Here is an 11,871-nt window from a genome sequence, read left to right as displayed (position 1 = left end):
GCGGGGGCGTGTGCTCTGTGTGTTCTGCCACGTGGGTGGCTGAAGAACATAGGAAATTTGTGTGACGACCATTACCAAAACTCATTTATAGAAGTAAATTTTCTGCATTGCTGTATACAGCTAGCTACTCACTACTACTGGCCAATACAATACTGCGGTGGATCCATCTCCAAGTCTACAGAAATAGCCTCTAGGTATTAAGTTTCTGTGAGCTGACTGTATTTCCATTAACTGCATCCTCTGACAGCTACAGACAGAGATGAGCATATCGAGGAAGTTACTTGTCCCCTCAATAATGCGAAGGATGGTGAGACTGCTCAGTACTACTGGATCTTTGTCAGAACAACAGCAGCCATTGTTTATTGGACGACGTGAGGAGCCGTTGCCATGCTACACCAAGTACGTTGCTGTCCATCAACCAATTTACGCTATTAATTTAGTACCATATAAAAATTGTCGTTAGCGAAATGTCCTAGTGGTGCTTATATTTGAGTGGTACTCCACTTGCAGACTAGATGAGTACAATAAATGATAAGTACGTGTATAGCTTCAGTAACTGGGAGCACCACGGATACTATCATTCTTGAGAATCTGTGATGTGGAGTACCGTATAGCGTGTAATTTTCGTGGGGCAAAACTATTCGTGGTTTTCGTGGTTGGAGGTCTGACCACGAATATTTTACCCACGAATGAAGCGACCTTGCCTACCTTTACCTGCAGTGCAAGCTCCAACCACGAAAATATTGCCCACGAAATGTTTCAATATTGCTGAACCATGAATATTTTGTCCCCCGAAAATTACCCGCTATACGGTATATAATTATTGTGTGTAAGAATTTATACGGTATATTGAGCACTCAATGAGGTGTACATGCATTCCCTGGATTACTAGTACGCCCCCCCCCACACACACGCAGGCTGAAGGAAAAGAATGGACCAATCGGATTGAAGGGAGCATACGGAGAGAATATTGATGGACACAGTCTTTTCACACACAAAGATAACTTCACCTTCAAACATGGCGGAGTCATTCCATCTCTGAATGTGGCGTATGAGACATGGGGGGAGCTCAATGAAGACCGATCCAATGCTATCCTCGTCCACACTGGGCTGTCGGCTTCTGCACACGCTAGGAGCAATCAGGTGGGCGGCACAACCATCACACCATCACAACTTTCACAGCAATCACTAATGGACTAGCTGTACAAGTACTAATCGCCACTTTTTATAAGCACCTCATTAGTTCCATTTATAAGCATGTGTGCTAATAACCAGATTCTGTGGTACCCTCCCCTACACACACATACACATGCCCACTCCACAGGACAACCCCGGTCCCGGTTGGTGGGAAAAGTTCATTGGACCTGGCAAAGCATTGGACACAAACAAATTCTTCATTATCTGCTCAAACAATCTGGGTGGTTGCTATGGCACCAGCGGCCCCAGCTCCGTCAACCCCCTCACGGGGTCAGAGTACGCTATGACGTTTCCTATATTATCGGTGGAGGATATGGTACACTGTCAATTCCTTTTATTAGATCACCTAAAAGTGGAGAGACTGCACGCCTCAGTGGGTCCGTCCCTGGGAGGTATGCAGAGCCTCATGGCCGCTGCACTCTTCCCACAGCGAGTTGGACGGTAAGTCAGGGGGTGGGGTTCAGTGGGGGTCCCTCCCTAGGGGGTGGGGCTACTGATAACCACGTATATCTATGTTATTATTGACTTTTGGGAAAATGTTAGAATGATTTTATATGCCTTACAGTAAAAACATACTCTAGAAACAATTACATGTGATGGCATTTTATTCTTATCCGTTGTTTTGTTATTATTGTGCAGTGTTGTCACCATATCGGCGTGTGTTCGGACACATCCCTCTTCCATCGCCCTGCGTTACGTGCAGCGACGTATCCTCATGTCCGACCCAGACTGGAACCAAGGTCGTTACTATGGCAATAGCTTCCCCAGGGTCGGTATGCAGCATGCTAGGTGAGTTACTGTATAATTATTCAACTTACATTAATGAAACCCTCTATAATACAGCTAGGTTAATGGGCCCTAAATTAAAATCAATCTACCAGTGTTAGCTTGCAGGTCACCTCTTTATTACAGCCTTGGACCAGGGCTATAATCCATGTGACAAAATTGAAGTACTTTGATCTCTCAAATATAAACTGTGATGAAAGGTCTCTTTCTAAGCTTTCAGTTGATATTGAAACCCACAAAGTTCAAGTTATTGGCAGCTGAAAGAGTACCCAATCCATTGATTAAACGGAGAGGGGTTGTAGTTGAACATTTTCTCAACAGCCAGTACTGTTTCAGATCCAATGTCAAAATGTATGATGAATGGAAGTTCCACTCGAGCTGAAAGCTTAGAAGTTCTTGACCATTATTTATTTAATTAATCTTTTATACTGTCCATGTTTGCAGGGAGGTGGGCACCATCACTTATCGTAGTGGACCTGAGTGGTTGGAGAGGTTTGGACATCAGAGAGCAAGTCCTGACTCAGCTCCTGATTTCTGTCCAGACTTCCTCGTGGAGACCTACCTGGAGAACCAAGTGAGTGGGCGTGGTTGCTATAGGCTCCCACATATGGCTTCAATAGTGCTACAATAATTATGTAGATAAGTTTTATTTTGGATTTTGGGGCCAATTGTCTTATAAATCAGGGCTGTTTTTGAAGCTAATTTTGATTGTCCATAACTTGTGTTGGGGAACGTCTGATTACCAAAACATGTTGGGGATGCAATTAGTGTGATTAGATCAGCGATGGCTACTAAATACTTGGGAAATCTGAGGTTCGCACATAGAAGCCTCCCTTCCATTCCTTACACCATCACTCACGTATATACCTACCTGTGTGTATGGTGTGTAGGATCAGCACAAATCATAGTGATCCCATTTTTGTTTTGTTTTTTTTACAGGGAGAAAAGTTTTGTGAAGCCTATGACCCTAATTCCATCTTGTACATCTCCAAGGCGATGGACATGTTTGACATGGGGGCGGGGCACTCGTCGTTGTTAGAGGGTGTGGCTAGAGTACGAGCCCCTGTCCTTGTACTAGGGGTCAACTCTGATGTACTGTTTCCAGTAGAGCAGCAACGACAAATGGCAACCTTGCTCAAGGAAGCTGGTATGTCATAATCATTACCTTTTTTAATTATGCCTCGGTGCGCATGCGCAAGCGAGGTATACCGTTTGTGTGTCTGTGTGTGTGTGTAGACTGCTACAGCTGCTCAAGGATGAATCAAGTGTAAGTAAGAGTTTCTATAGGCTTCTAGTCATGTTTACTTGGATTTTAATTCGTGGATTTGCAAAATAATCTTCGTTCTCAAGTTATGCTTAGTTTTGCTTACTTGGAATGCCATTGCAGCCTTTTGAGAAGAGCACGTAGCCAAACTTGTTTACTGAGTGTTGCTACTCTACTTAGTAGTTAGCTCTGCACTAGAACGCTAGCTATTGGTAGCTGCAAGAGTGAGAAGAGACCTGCAAGGCTCTGCAGACGGCAGCCATTAATAATTTTAGACTTGAAGTTTTGGCATCGATCGTTTTTAACAACAATCATGGTCGATCATTACCCACTCTTTGAGTTTGCATGCATGAATAAAAGCAGCTTTATGTTATGTAGCTTTGGCATCTCCACCGAGGCATCAGCACCTGCGGTGCTTTCATTTTTTTTAGTCAGCCAGTGACTTTAGGACGGCCATAACTTAAGTTTGGATTGTATACAATTTCTAGACCAAGCATTTTCTTCATAATAATTATTATATATTATATATAATTGAAAGTTAATATTTTTCAGGGCTGATTTCGACAAAAATTGTGGGCTATTATACAATCATAGGTATAGGGAAAAAATCGGCTAATTTTGAAGTTTAGTATAATTGTTGGAAAGAAGTAGCAATTGAAATTAGAAACTCAAGAGTTCAGTTTTGACTCTACAGGGGGGGGGTACATCGTGTGTGTGTGTGCGTGTTTATCTTATATCCTTTGTCTTGCAGGGAACAACAGTGTGACGTATTACGAGTTGACCTCCATATATGGGCATGACACTTTCCTACTGGACGTCAACAATGTGGGGGCGGCAATGAAGGTATGACCTTTAGTCTCCATGGTAACCATTCCAAGGGTCCACGCCCAGGCCTGTTAGTAGCACATTTCTGTTTATTGACGAAAATTCTTTTCAATTCTATGTTATTGCTTGGCCTGTACAGGAAGCCAGTAAATACAGTCACAGTGTTTATATACTATTAATTTTTATTCTTGTTTTAATTGTTCCTATCATTATATACATGCAGGGTTACCTGGAGTCAGAGGTCCACTGAGGAACACGTACTGTGTGGTGTTTGCATCTAATGTAGGTGATTGGCATTAAGATATATTTTTGTGACTCAAACAACATTATTTTTACGCATGTTATTATCTCTCTCAAACATGCCACATCCAAGTTATTTTTCTGTGAATTAATTTGCTATATATCGAATCATGTGATATAATTATATGAAACAGCATGGCTTGTACATGTGTAGCATTACAATCATGTTACAGTAATTAATCATCTGAAGTTGTAAAAATCAAAACACACACTGAACAGCAAGTCTAAGAGCTTCTTAAGTATGTTTAATAGTGAAGTCTATGAGGTTTTCAGTGGGAGGTGAGGGACTGTGGGGGGCGGTGAGGATGGAATCAACCTGCTCCTTCAGTCCATTTCTAAACTCCATCATTTGAGAGCCTAGCTGGTCCAGTTCCTTGAGCAGCTCTGTCAGTCGCCCTGTCAGCTCATCCATACCCTCACTACACGACTGTGTGTGTGTGGTGTGGGCGGGTGAATGTGTGTGTGTGTGGTGGGCAGGTGCACGTGACTGTGTGTGTGTGTGGTGGGCAGGTGAATGTGTGTGTGTGTGTAGTGGGCGGATGAATATGTGTGTGTGTGTGTGTGTGTGGGAGGGGGGTATACCGAGTATGCATGAATTATTAAATAACTTCCTAGCTGTGTATACATAAACCAAAACTGTTTTCTTGATGCAAAAATGCACATAAATCATTCTTACAAAATAAAACTTTGACAAGCTCTTCTCAAACTAACTCAGAGGCTATATAATTATGTCCTAGTACATGTGATCATGTGATCATGTGATGATGTACCTCTAGTATTTGTTTGTGCTCATTGTCCTCCTCTACCTCCTCCCACCCCTCGGCCAGGAGTAGGTCAACGTCTGATTTACCGTCCACATAGCCCATCTTAGTGTTGTACTCCTCCTCAGTCATACATACCGTCACTCCATCCTTCACAGTGCACAGGTTCTCAGCTCTCACGTTCTCTATGAAGGAGACTGCTCCACACTGGAGAGCAGGGAATGTGCTTCATGTGCAACTGTTCTATATTGTAGCTCAATAAAAAAATATACGGTACACAGGTATACATCATACTCTTCTATAATGGGAACTCTCTATTTTTAGAAATCAAACTATTTTTTAGATACATCAGTAGCTCTTTCAATTTTGAGGCCTAGGGACAACTACTACCCTTAGTTACTAACCAGGTTAGTGAAGAAGTAGCCAGTCTCTCCACTCATGATCCTGACTGGGTTACTGAATCGAGTTATGTAGCTGTGGGGGGTATGAGAAGAGGTGGGGGGTAACACACACACACACATATACATACATACAGTGAGCGTTTCTATAGGACAATCAAAACAATTATCTTAACGACAAAATTGAGCAACTAGGTTGCATTATCACGCAATCACGTTAAAAACGTTAGTACATACAATACAGGTACAAGCATGGACATGTATACTGTATTACTAGAATATTTTGCGGGTGAACAACCTTTGCGAATGAGCCAAATCAGCAGAAAATTTACCCCTTTGAGATCTAACTATTGCGTTCTGGCAAAGATCGTGTAGGATTTTATTGTTGCGAATTGATCAACCATCGCAAAATTCGCAAATATTTGATGCTCGCAAAACATTCTATGAAATGTATTATAGCTACTGTAACATGATTGTATACATATACAAAAGGCGGTTGAGAAATGCACACATACACACACACAGTACGTACTTTATATTCGAGTGGAAGTGTTGAGGACTGGTGTAGATGATCATGAATATGAGTGAGGGGAGGAACTCATCAGCACTGGCTGGTCCCTCCTGACTCAGTCTCAGAGCAGAGAGCAGAGTCATACAACACTTGGAGATACAGTTGAGCTTGTCCTGGGGAGCCTTCTTATCATCCATGGCCCACAGCTCTATGGGGGGGGGGGGGGTAAGCATGAGAGTTGAGGTATTACTTTGATATTTATGTTATGGTGATACAAGAGCACTTCAGCACTAGAGTATTAAGGCCAGACTTTATTACAATAATTATTATGTCATGATGTACACACAGTACTTACAAATAAATTCGGTATCTATGTGTTATAGTGTCCCAAATCCCGAGGGCTTAAAAAGCCACCCATATAGTTATTATTATATCTTAATTAACAATCCTAGCTTATAGCTTACGGACACTGAACTGAGCGTACCCTGCTGTCCCTTGGTGATCAGCTCCTGTACCCCAGGGTGGTCTAGTTTGAGAGGTATGTCCAGATGTTTTGTCTCCAGCCAGTTGAGCATGCGAATACGCCTCTGGAACAACAGATCCTTCATCTCATCGTCACAAGACGCTGGGCTGTACACACTGCAAGGTCATGTGATAGCTAGGGTACATATACACAAAGCAATAAGTAGGACTAAATGTACAGTACTGTCAATGCTAGCCTCTATTAATACCAGGCCACAGGGAGGGAGAATAGAGTTTCGAGTTTCGAGGGTGGCCTGGAATCGAGGCTAATCAATGCATGTACAATTACGATCTTTGACACGCTAATCAGAGTCATGTGATAGGATATTAGAGACGAAGAGCCAATAGGAACAAAATGAGGAACACGCGGACACTAACTATACTGCTAGACAGAGTCATACAACAGTCATGCAGGGATGTGCCCACACTGGTCAGTGGTGGCTGACACTAACCACCACATAACCACCTCCTATGAGCTCACTACACGTACACAAAAAAGGTAAATTTGTGAGATTGAGGATTAAAAATAGCCACCACTTGAGGGCACGTCCCTGGTCATGTGACACCCCTTGAGGGCACGTCCCTGGTCATGTGACACCACTTGAGGGCACATCCCTGGTCATGTGACACCACCTGAGGGCACATCCCTGGTCATGTGACACCACCTGAGGGCACATCCCTGGTCATGTGACACCACTTGAGGGCACGTCCCTGGTCATGTGACACCCCTTGAGGGCACGTCCCTGGTCATGTGACACCACTTGAGGGCACATCCCTGATCATGTGACACTCACTCGTGGTATATGTTGGTCATGAGGTGTTTCTCAATCCCATCCAACATCTCTCCCTGTTGCTCCTCTGTCATGTTACGGAACAGAGTGTGTGTCTGCAGTCTCTCTGCCATGTCCTATATACACCAATACACACGTGGTAGAGACATTGCCACATACAATAATCATACATGCAGTTGCTAAAATTAATATTACTGGTCGATACTGCAAAAATGATAAAAATTTGTAGCTTGTTCAGTGGCAGATCCAGGAAATAAAGAAGAAAGGGGTTTTGTCTGGTTAGTTTGTATAAGTTATTGATAAACATTAAACAAATTTGACTACTGAAGCTCCCCTACATCCGCCACTGCTGTTCATGGCTTATATTGTAAATTGATAGCTGCTTTAGTTAGTTCAAATAGTGCAAATAGTACAAATAGTACATTAAGGAAACTAAAAAACTATTAAGGAACTAAGATATAATAATAATTAATTCATGTACATATACAATGGACTAAAATGATGCAGAGGTGAATTCTCACACATCGGAACAGTATACTTCTGATACATTGTTATATATTGTGATTCAAATCCACCAGATACCATTGTGTTAATTTGTGGAAAAAGCACTATCGTACGTGAAAAATTAATATTACTGGTCAATACTGCAAAAATGATAAAAATGTGTAGCCTGTTCAGTGGCAGATCCGAGAAATAAAGAAGAAAGGGGTTTTGTCTGGTTAGTTTGCATAAGTTATTGATAAACACAAATTTGACTACTGAAGCTCCCCTACATCCGCCACTGCTGTTCATGGCTTGTATTGTAAATTGATAGCTGCTTTAGTTAGTTCAAATAGTTCAAATAGTGCATTAAGGAAACTAAAAAACTATTAAGGAACTAAGATATAATAATAATTAATTCATGTACAATATACAATGGACTAAAATGATGCAGAGGTGAATTCTCACACATTGGAACAGTATACTTCTGATACATTGTTATATTATTGTGATTCAAATCCACCAGATACCATTGTGTTAATTTGTGGAAACAGCACTATCGTACGTGACGGTGGTATGTAAATCAACAGCCGGAAAGCCACCATTAATGTATATGGGCAGAGCTATCTAATTGCACAACTCTAAAACTAGAACATTTCCATTTGTCCAGATATCTAGAACAAAATAATGTTATAGTATCCGCTGTATAATTAGAACAACCAAAATTGCCCAGAATAGCCCTGATTTGCATGCCCTCTTCTCTTTATAAGCCCTCGGTGCTACATGCTTCTATATATAGGTTAGGTTGAGTTGCCTGATTCTAAAAGGTGTCCCTTATTTCATAGTAGTTTGCATCACTATACTTATAGGGGTTCACTCTCAGGGATATGCCCAGACATTTCTCGAGTGGGTGGCTTTTTTCAACTCAATTACTCAATTCAAAACACACATTTATACAGCCTAACATCGGCCTAAGAGGTGGTTAGTACCAACCACCACCACCGACCAGTGTGGACACATCCCAGCACTCCATACGTGCTTACCATATAGAACTCTTGAACAGCTTCGCTCTTCTCCTCCACAGTAGCCGTGGCTCTATCCGATATATGCTTGTGAAAACTGAAAACAAAATGATGTCGACATAATCAATAGCAAACAAAATGTTAGTGGTAAAACACACAAAAAAGTACCACATTATTACAAGAACATGGAAAATGAAGCATTTTTATTCAGTGATCATGCTTGAAGTTGAAGACATTTTAAAATCCCAGTCTAGCTACAGGAACTATAATTATACAGAGGTTTACATAATTATATACGCAGAAAGTACCTTTTTAGGTGGTCAACAATGTCTTGTGCAGCTGGTTTTTTTAGAGTCTTTAGAAATTCGTTGAAAGGCTCAAGGACACGGGAAGATGAGGCTGGCTTCTTACCTGTGTGTGGTGTGGGTGTGTGTGTGTGTGTGTGTGTGTGAGTGTGTGTGGGTGGGTGTGTGTGTGTGTGTGTGTGTGTGTGTGGTATGGTGGATGTGTGTGTGTGTGTGTGTGGTATGGTGGATGTGTGTGTGTGTGGTGTGTGTAGATACTGTCTTCATGCATATACATTATTATTGTATATAGAACTGTTGTCACAGACAATGCACACGCACTTAGGTATTGACCTTTTTTGCCAGGTGGTGGTTCTCTGATGCTCTCTGCCACACCTGACCACTGACCAGAGGAAGACGGCCTCAGAGGAGAACCAAAGAAACGACCATGGCTGCAGCAGAGGCAATCATAGTTAATGTGATGACAACATAATTATAGTTATCTACATGAGATTCTACTGTAACAGTGGAACAGGAATGGGTTTACTGTTACTTATACTGTATACAGTACGTGTATGGGAGTCTAACTCCATTAAAGTCTAACAAGGCTATATACACGTACACAATAGTCTTACCCTGTCTTCTTGGCCGTTGTTTGTACTTTCTTTTTTGTAGCGAATCGAAGAAAGTTTCCCAATGTCGGGCCAGACTTGCCTAGTGTGTGTGTGTGTGTGTGCGTGTGTGTGTGTGTGTTCACTTTCGTTGGTTATAAACCTAGCAGTCAACAGAGGAAACGATGGAACACAAATAGGGCCAGGGGACAAGAAATAGCAATTCCTATGAAGAGGAAAAGAGGAAAAGCATACCACAAAATATTTGTTTACGTTCATTTGTAGATCCTTGAGGCTTCTCGGGAGGTGAAGCCACAGTACCACGACCTTTCACCCCATCACGAACAAGCTCCTTGTGGCACTTCGAGCAGTAGCCCATGTATATCGGGTTCCCATAGAAACCACATCTACGAAAACCACATCAGAACATGTCAGAATGATAAAGCCATAATTAACCCTTCTACATGTGGTGTGATGCATACTACACAATTATCATAATGTAATGGAGCATAATGATTTATTTTTCCGGCTTACTTATTCTTGCAGCGCAGTTCTGGGTTAGTTAAGCGACGAGACAACTTGTCTTCACTTGGCCTGTCCATGGTTACAGTCAGTTGTAATTAACCGAATTAAAATTTTAATGTTTCATCTCCGACGTCACAAATATTAGAAACTATGACAAATCTGTCGTCACCAGTATTTCCTGTATGCCATATGGGAGGGGCTCAGCACACACGGTTTACTTTGATCATATAAAGCTAAAAAGCAACAGTCAACCACTAATTGTCATAATAACTTAACTACAAAAGAGAAGAGATGACTCCATCAAACCTAACCAACGTTTCTATGTGTGAGGAGGACATGACTAGAGTAAAGAGACTTGTACTAACACAGATGCGGTCCACTTTGGTCCAAAGCCTGGACCCAAGGCTGTTTCTAACTGTCTTTAGACAAGAGTTTGTGCTCAATGCAAGAGAATGTGATTCGATCAAGTCATCGTGTAGCAGATCAACGTGTGAGGGTGCAGAGGTTTTGTTGGACATACTAGTCACCAAGGGACCCAGTGGATATGACATTCTCTGCAAAGCTCTATTAGAAGACCAAACACAGTTGCACTTACTCACTGCTTTAGGAGACACTCTGGCTTTATTCAAGCACAATTTCTTGTTATACAGTAAGTTAGTAAAGCAAATACCATAAATTTTTGTAATGAGAGGTTTCTTTCGTGATAAAAGAATGCCCATAATATGATAGCTCTCAAAACACAATTCTACGCCTACCGTCAAGGCCATAATAATAATTATAATGTCTATCTAAGTTAGAATCTAGACTGTATATGATCGTTTTGTCATGATTTTGTTTTATTGTTCCCACAGGAGAAGGTCAACTAAAAGCAGCCGAGCAACAACGAAAAGAGGCAGAACTACAAAAACAATTCAACGTTCAATTTAAACGACCTTCACTACATTTAGCATCGAGTTCAAATCCTCCAGACTTTAAATCTCTCCACCAGGCTCGCTCGCCCATGCCCTGTCAGGAACCAGAAGCGACCTACCACCCAGCTTACTACTATACAAACTACACAGCACAGGAAAATGAACATTATATTCAACAGATCCCTCACAACGAATGCAGTCAATACCAGTCACCACAAGTACAACCAATGTTTCAGTACCATCAACCAACTCCAGTTTTGTCAACTCACCATTTACAATACCCCCAGCATTGTTTTATGAATCAACATCACAGCATGGTCGAACCTTATCATCATGATCTTCCTTGCGGCCAACAAGGGAATTAATTTATTTATATTATAATTTCATTATTTTCATCAAAATCACTTTTTAATTTCCTCTTCAGAATATAAAGTACAAATTCTGAACACCTGTTTTTTTAAACCTGTCAATTCATGTATCAACATCGTGTGTAAATAATAGTCTCATTCTCTTGTCAACAGTTATGAGAGAATATCCGTGATTCGTAGTCAACAAAGAAAACGGGTAATACCAGAAACACATACAAAGATAACGATAAGTTGTTATTCTTTCTCCCACAACTTGAATGTTCTATCGTAAGAAGCTGTTGCAAAGTACTCTTGATCTGTGTATAAAAATAAACA

At 41.4% G+C, this 11,871-nt stretch overlaps 3 protein-coding genes across 4 annotated transcripts in view; 1 reads left to right on the top strand and 2 right to left on the bottom strand.

Annotated features, from left to right (window-relative positions):
- Window positions 1-46: 46 nt before the first annotated feature.
- LOC135342697 (uncharacterized) lies at window positions 47-4,503 on the top strand. 2 transcript variants are annotated; one of them, XM_064539506.1, is made up of 9 exons: window positions 47-194; window positions 248-399; window positions 918-1,143; window positions 1,325-1,638; window positions 1,837-1,986; window positions 2,428-2,557; window positions 2,923-3,130; window positions 3,999-4,090; window positions 4,296-4,503. In XM_064539506.1, exons 2-9 carry the CDS (start codon window positions 260-262, stop codon window positions 4,320-4,322), a joined length of 1,287 nt encoding a protein of 428 aa, XP_064395576.1. In that variant the 5' UTR covers window positions 47-194; window positions 248-259; the 3' UTR covers window positions 4,323-4,503. The 2 variants fall into 2 exon arrangements, with proteins under 2 accessions (XP_064395576.1, XP_064395578.1); XM_064539508.1 differs by having other exon boundaries at window positions 76-399.
- LOC135342676 (rab5 GDP/GTP exchange factor-like) lies at window positions 4,472-10,433 on the bottom strand. Its single transcript, XM_064539481.1, has 12 exons — window positions 10,287-10,433; window positions 10,026-10,159; window positions 9,777-9,855; window positions 9,496-9,593; window positions 9,166-9,268; window positions 8,879-8,954; window positions 7,359-7,471; window positions 6,527-6,681; window positions 6,064-6,250; window positions 5,538-5,607; window positions 5,143-5,340; window positions 4,472-4,799 (listed from the first exon to the last, which is right to left on the bottom strand). The coding sequence occupies exons 1-12, from the start codon at window positions 10,352-10,354 to the stop codon at window positions 4,608-4,610; spliced, it is 1,473 nt and encodes a 490-aa protein (XP_064395551.1). The 5' UTR covers window positions 10,355-10,433; the 3' UTR covers window positions 4,472-4,607.
- Window positions 10,434-11,672: 1,239 nt separating this feature from the next.
- Window positions 11,673-11,871, bottom strand: part of LOC135342669 (U4/U6 small nuclear ribonucleoprotein Prp4-like) — a 6,061-nt gene continuing 5,862 nt past the window's right edge. The window contains exon 14 of the mRNA XM_064539469.1: window positions 11,673-11,852. Coding sequence (XP_064395539.1) covers window positions 11,791-11,852 — 62 coding nt within the window. The 3' untranslated portion in view covers window positions 11,673-11,790. The remainder of the gene's footprint in view (window positions 11,853-11,871) is intronic.

Source organism: Halichondria panicea, chromosome 10, assembly GCF_963675165.1.
Source record: "Halichondria panicea chromosome 10, odHalPani1.1, whole genome shotgun sequence".
NCBI classification, from domain to species: domain Eukaryota; kingdom Metazoa; phylum Porifera; class Demospongiae; order Suberitida; family Halichondriidae; genus Halichondria; species Halichondria panicea.
This window is presented reverse-complemented; position numbering and strand designations above follow the sequence as displayed.

What these genes read in the sequence shown, in the direction of transcription:
- LOC135342697 (XM_064539506.1), top strand. Translation starts at nt 260, where the DNA reads ATGAGCATATCGAGGAAGTTACTTGTCCCCTCAATAATGCGAAGGATG. An exon ending in TTCCCACAGCGAGTTGGACG is followed by an intron (nt 1,639 to 1,836) that starts GTAAGTCAGGGG and finishes ATTATTGTGCAG; the next exon opens with TGTTGTCACCATATCGGCGT. An exon ending in GTCGGTATGCAGCATGCTAG is followed by an intron (nt 1,987 to 2,427) that starts GTGAGTTACTGT and finishes CCATGTTTGCAG; the next exon opens with GGAGGTGGGCACCATCACTT.
- LOC135342676 (XM_064539481.1), bottom strand. Translation starts at nt 10,354, where the DNA reads ATGGACAGGCCAAGTGAAGACAAGTTGTCTCGTCGCTTAACTAACCCA. An exon ending in ATTGTTGACCACCTAAAAAG is followed by an intron (nt 8,955 to 9,165) that starts GTACTTTCTGCG and finishes TTTTGTTTTCAG; the next exon opens with TTTTCACAAGCATATATCGG. An exon ending in CACTTCCACTCGAATATAAA is followed by an intron (nt 5,608 to 6,063) that starts GTACGTACTGTG and finishes TACCCCCCACAG; the next exon opens with CTACATAACTCGATTCAGTA.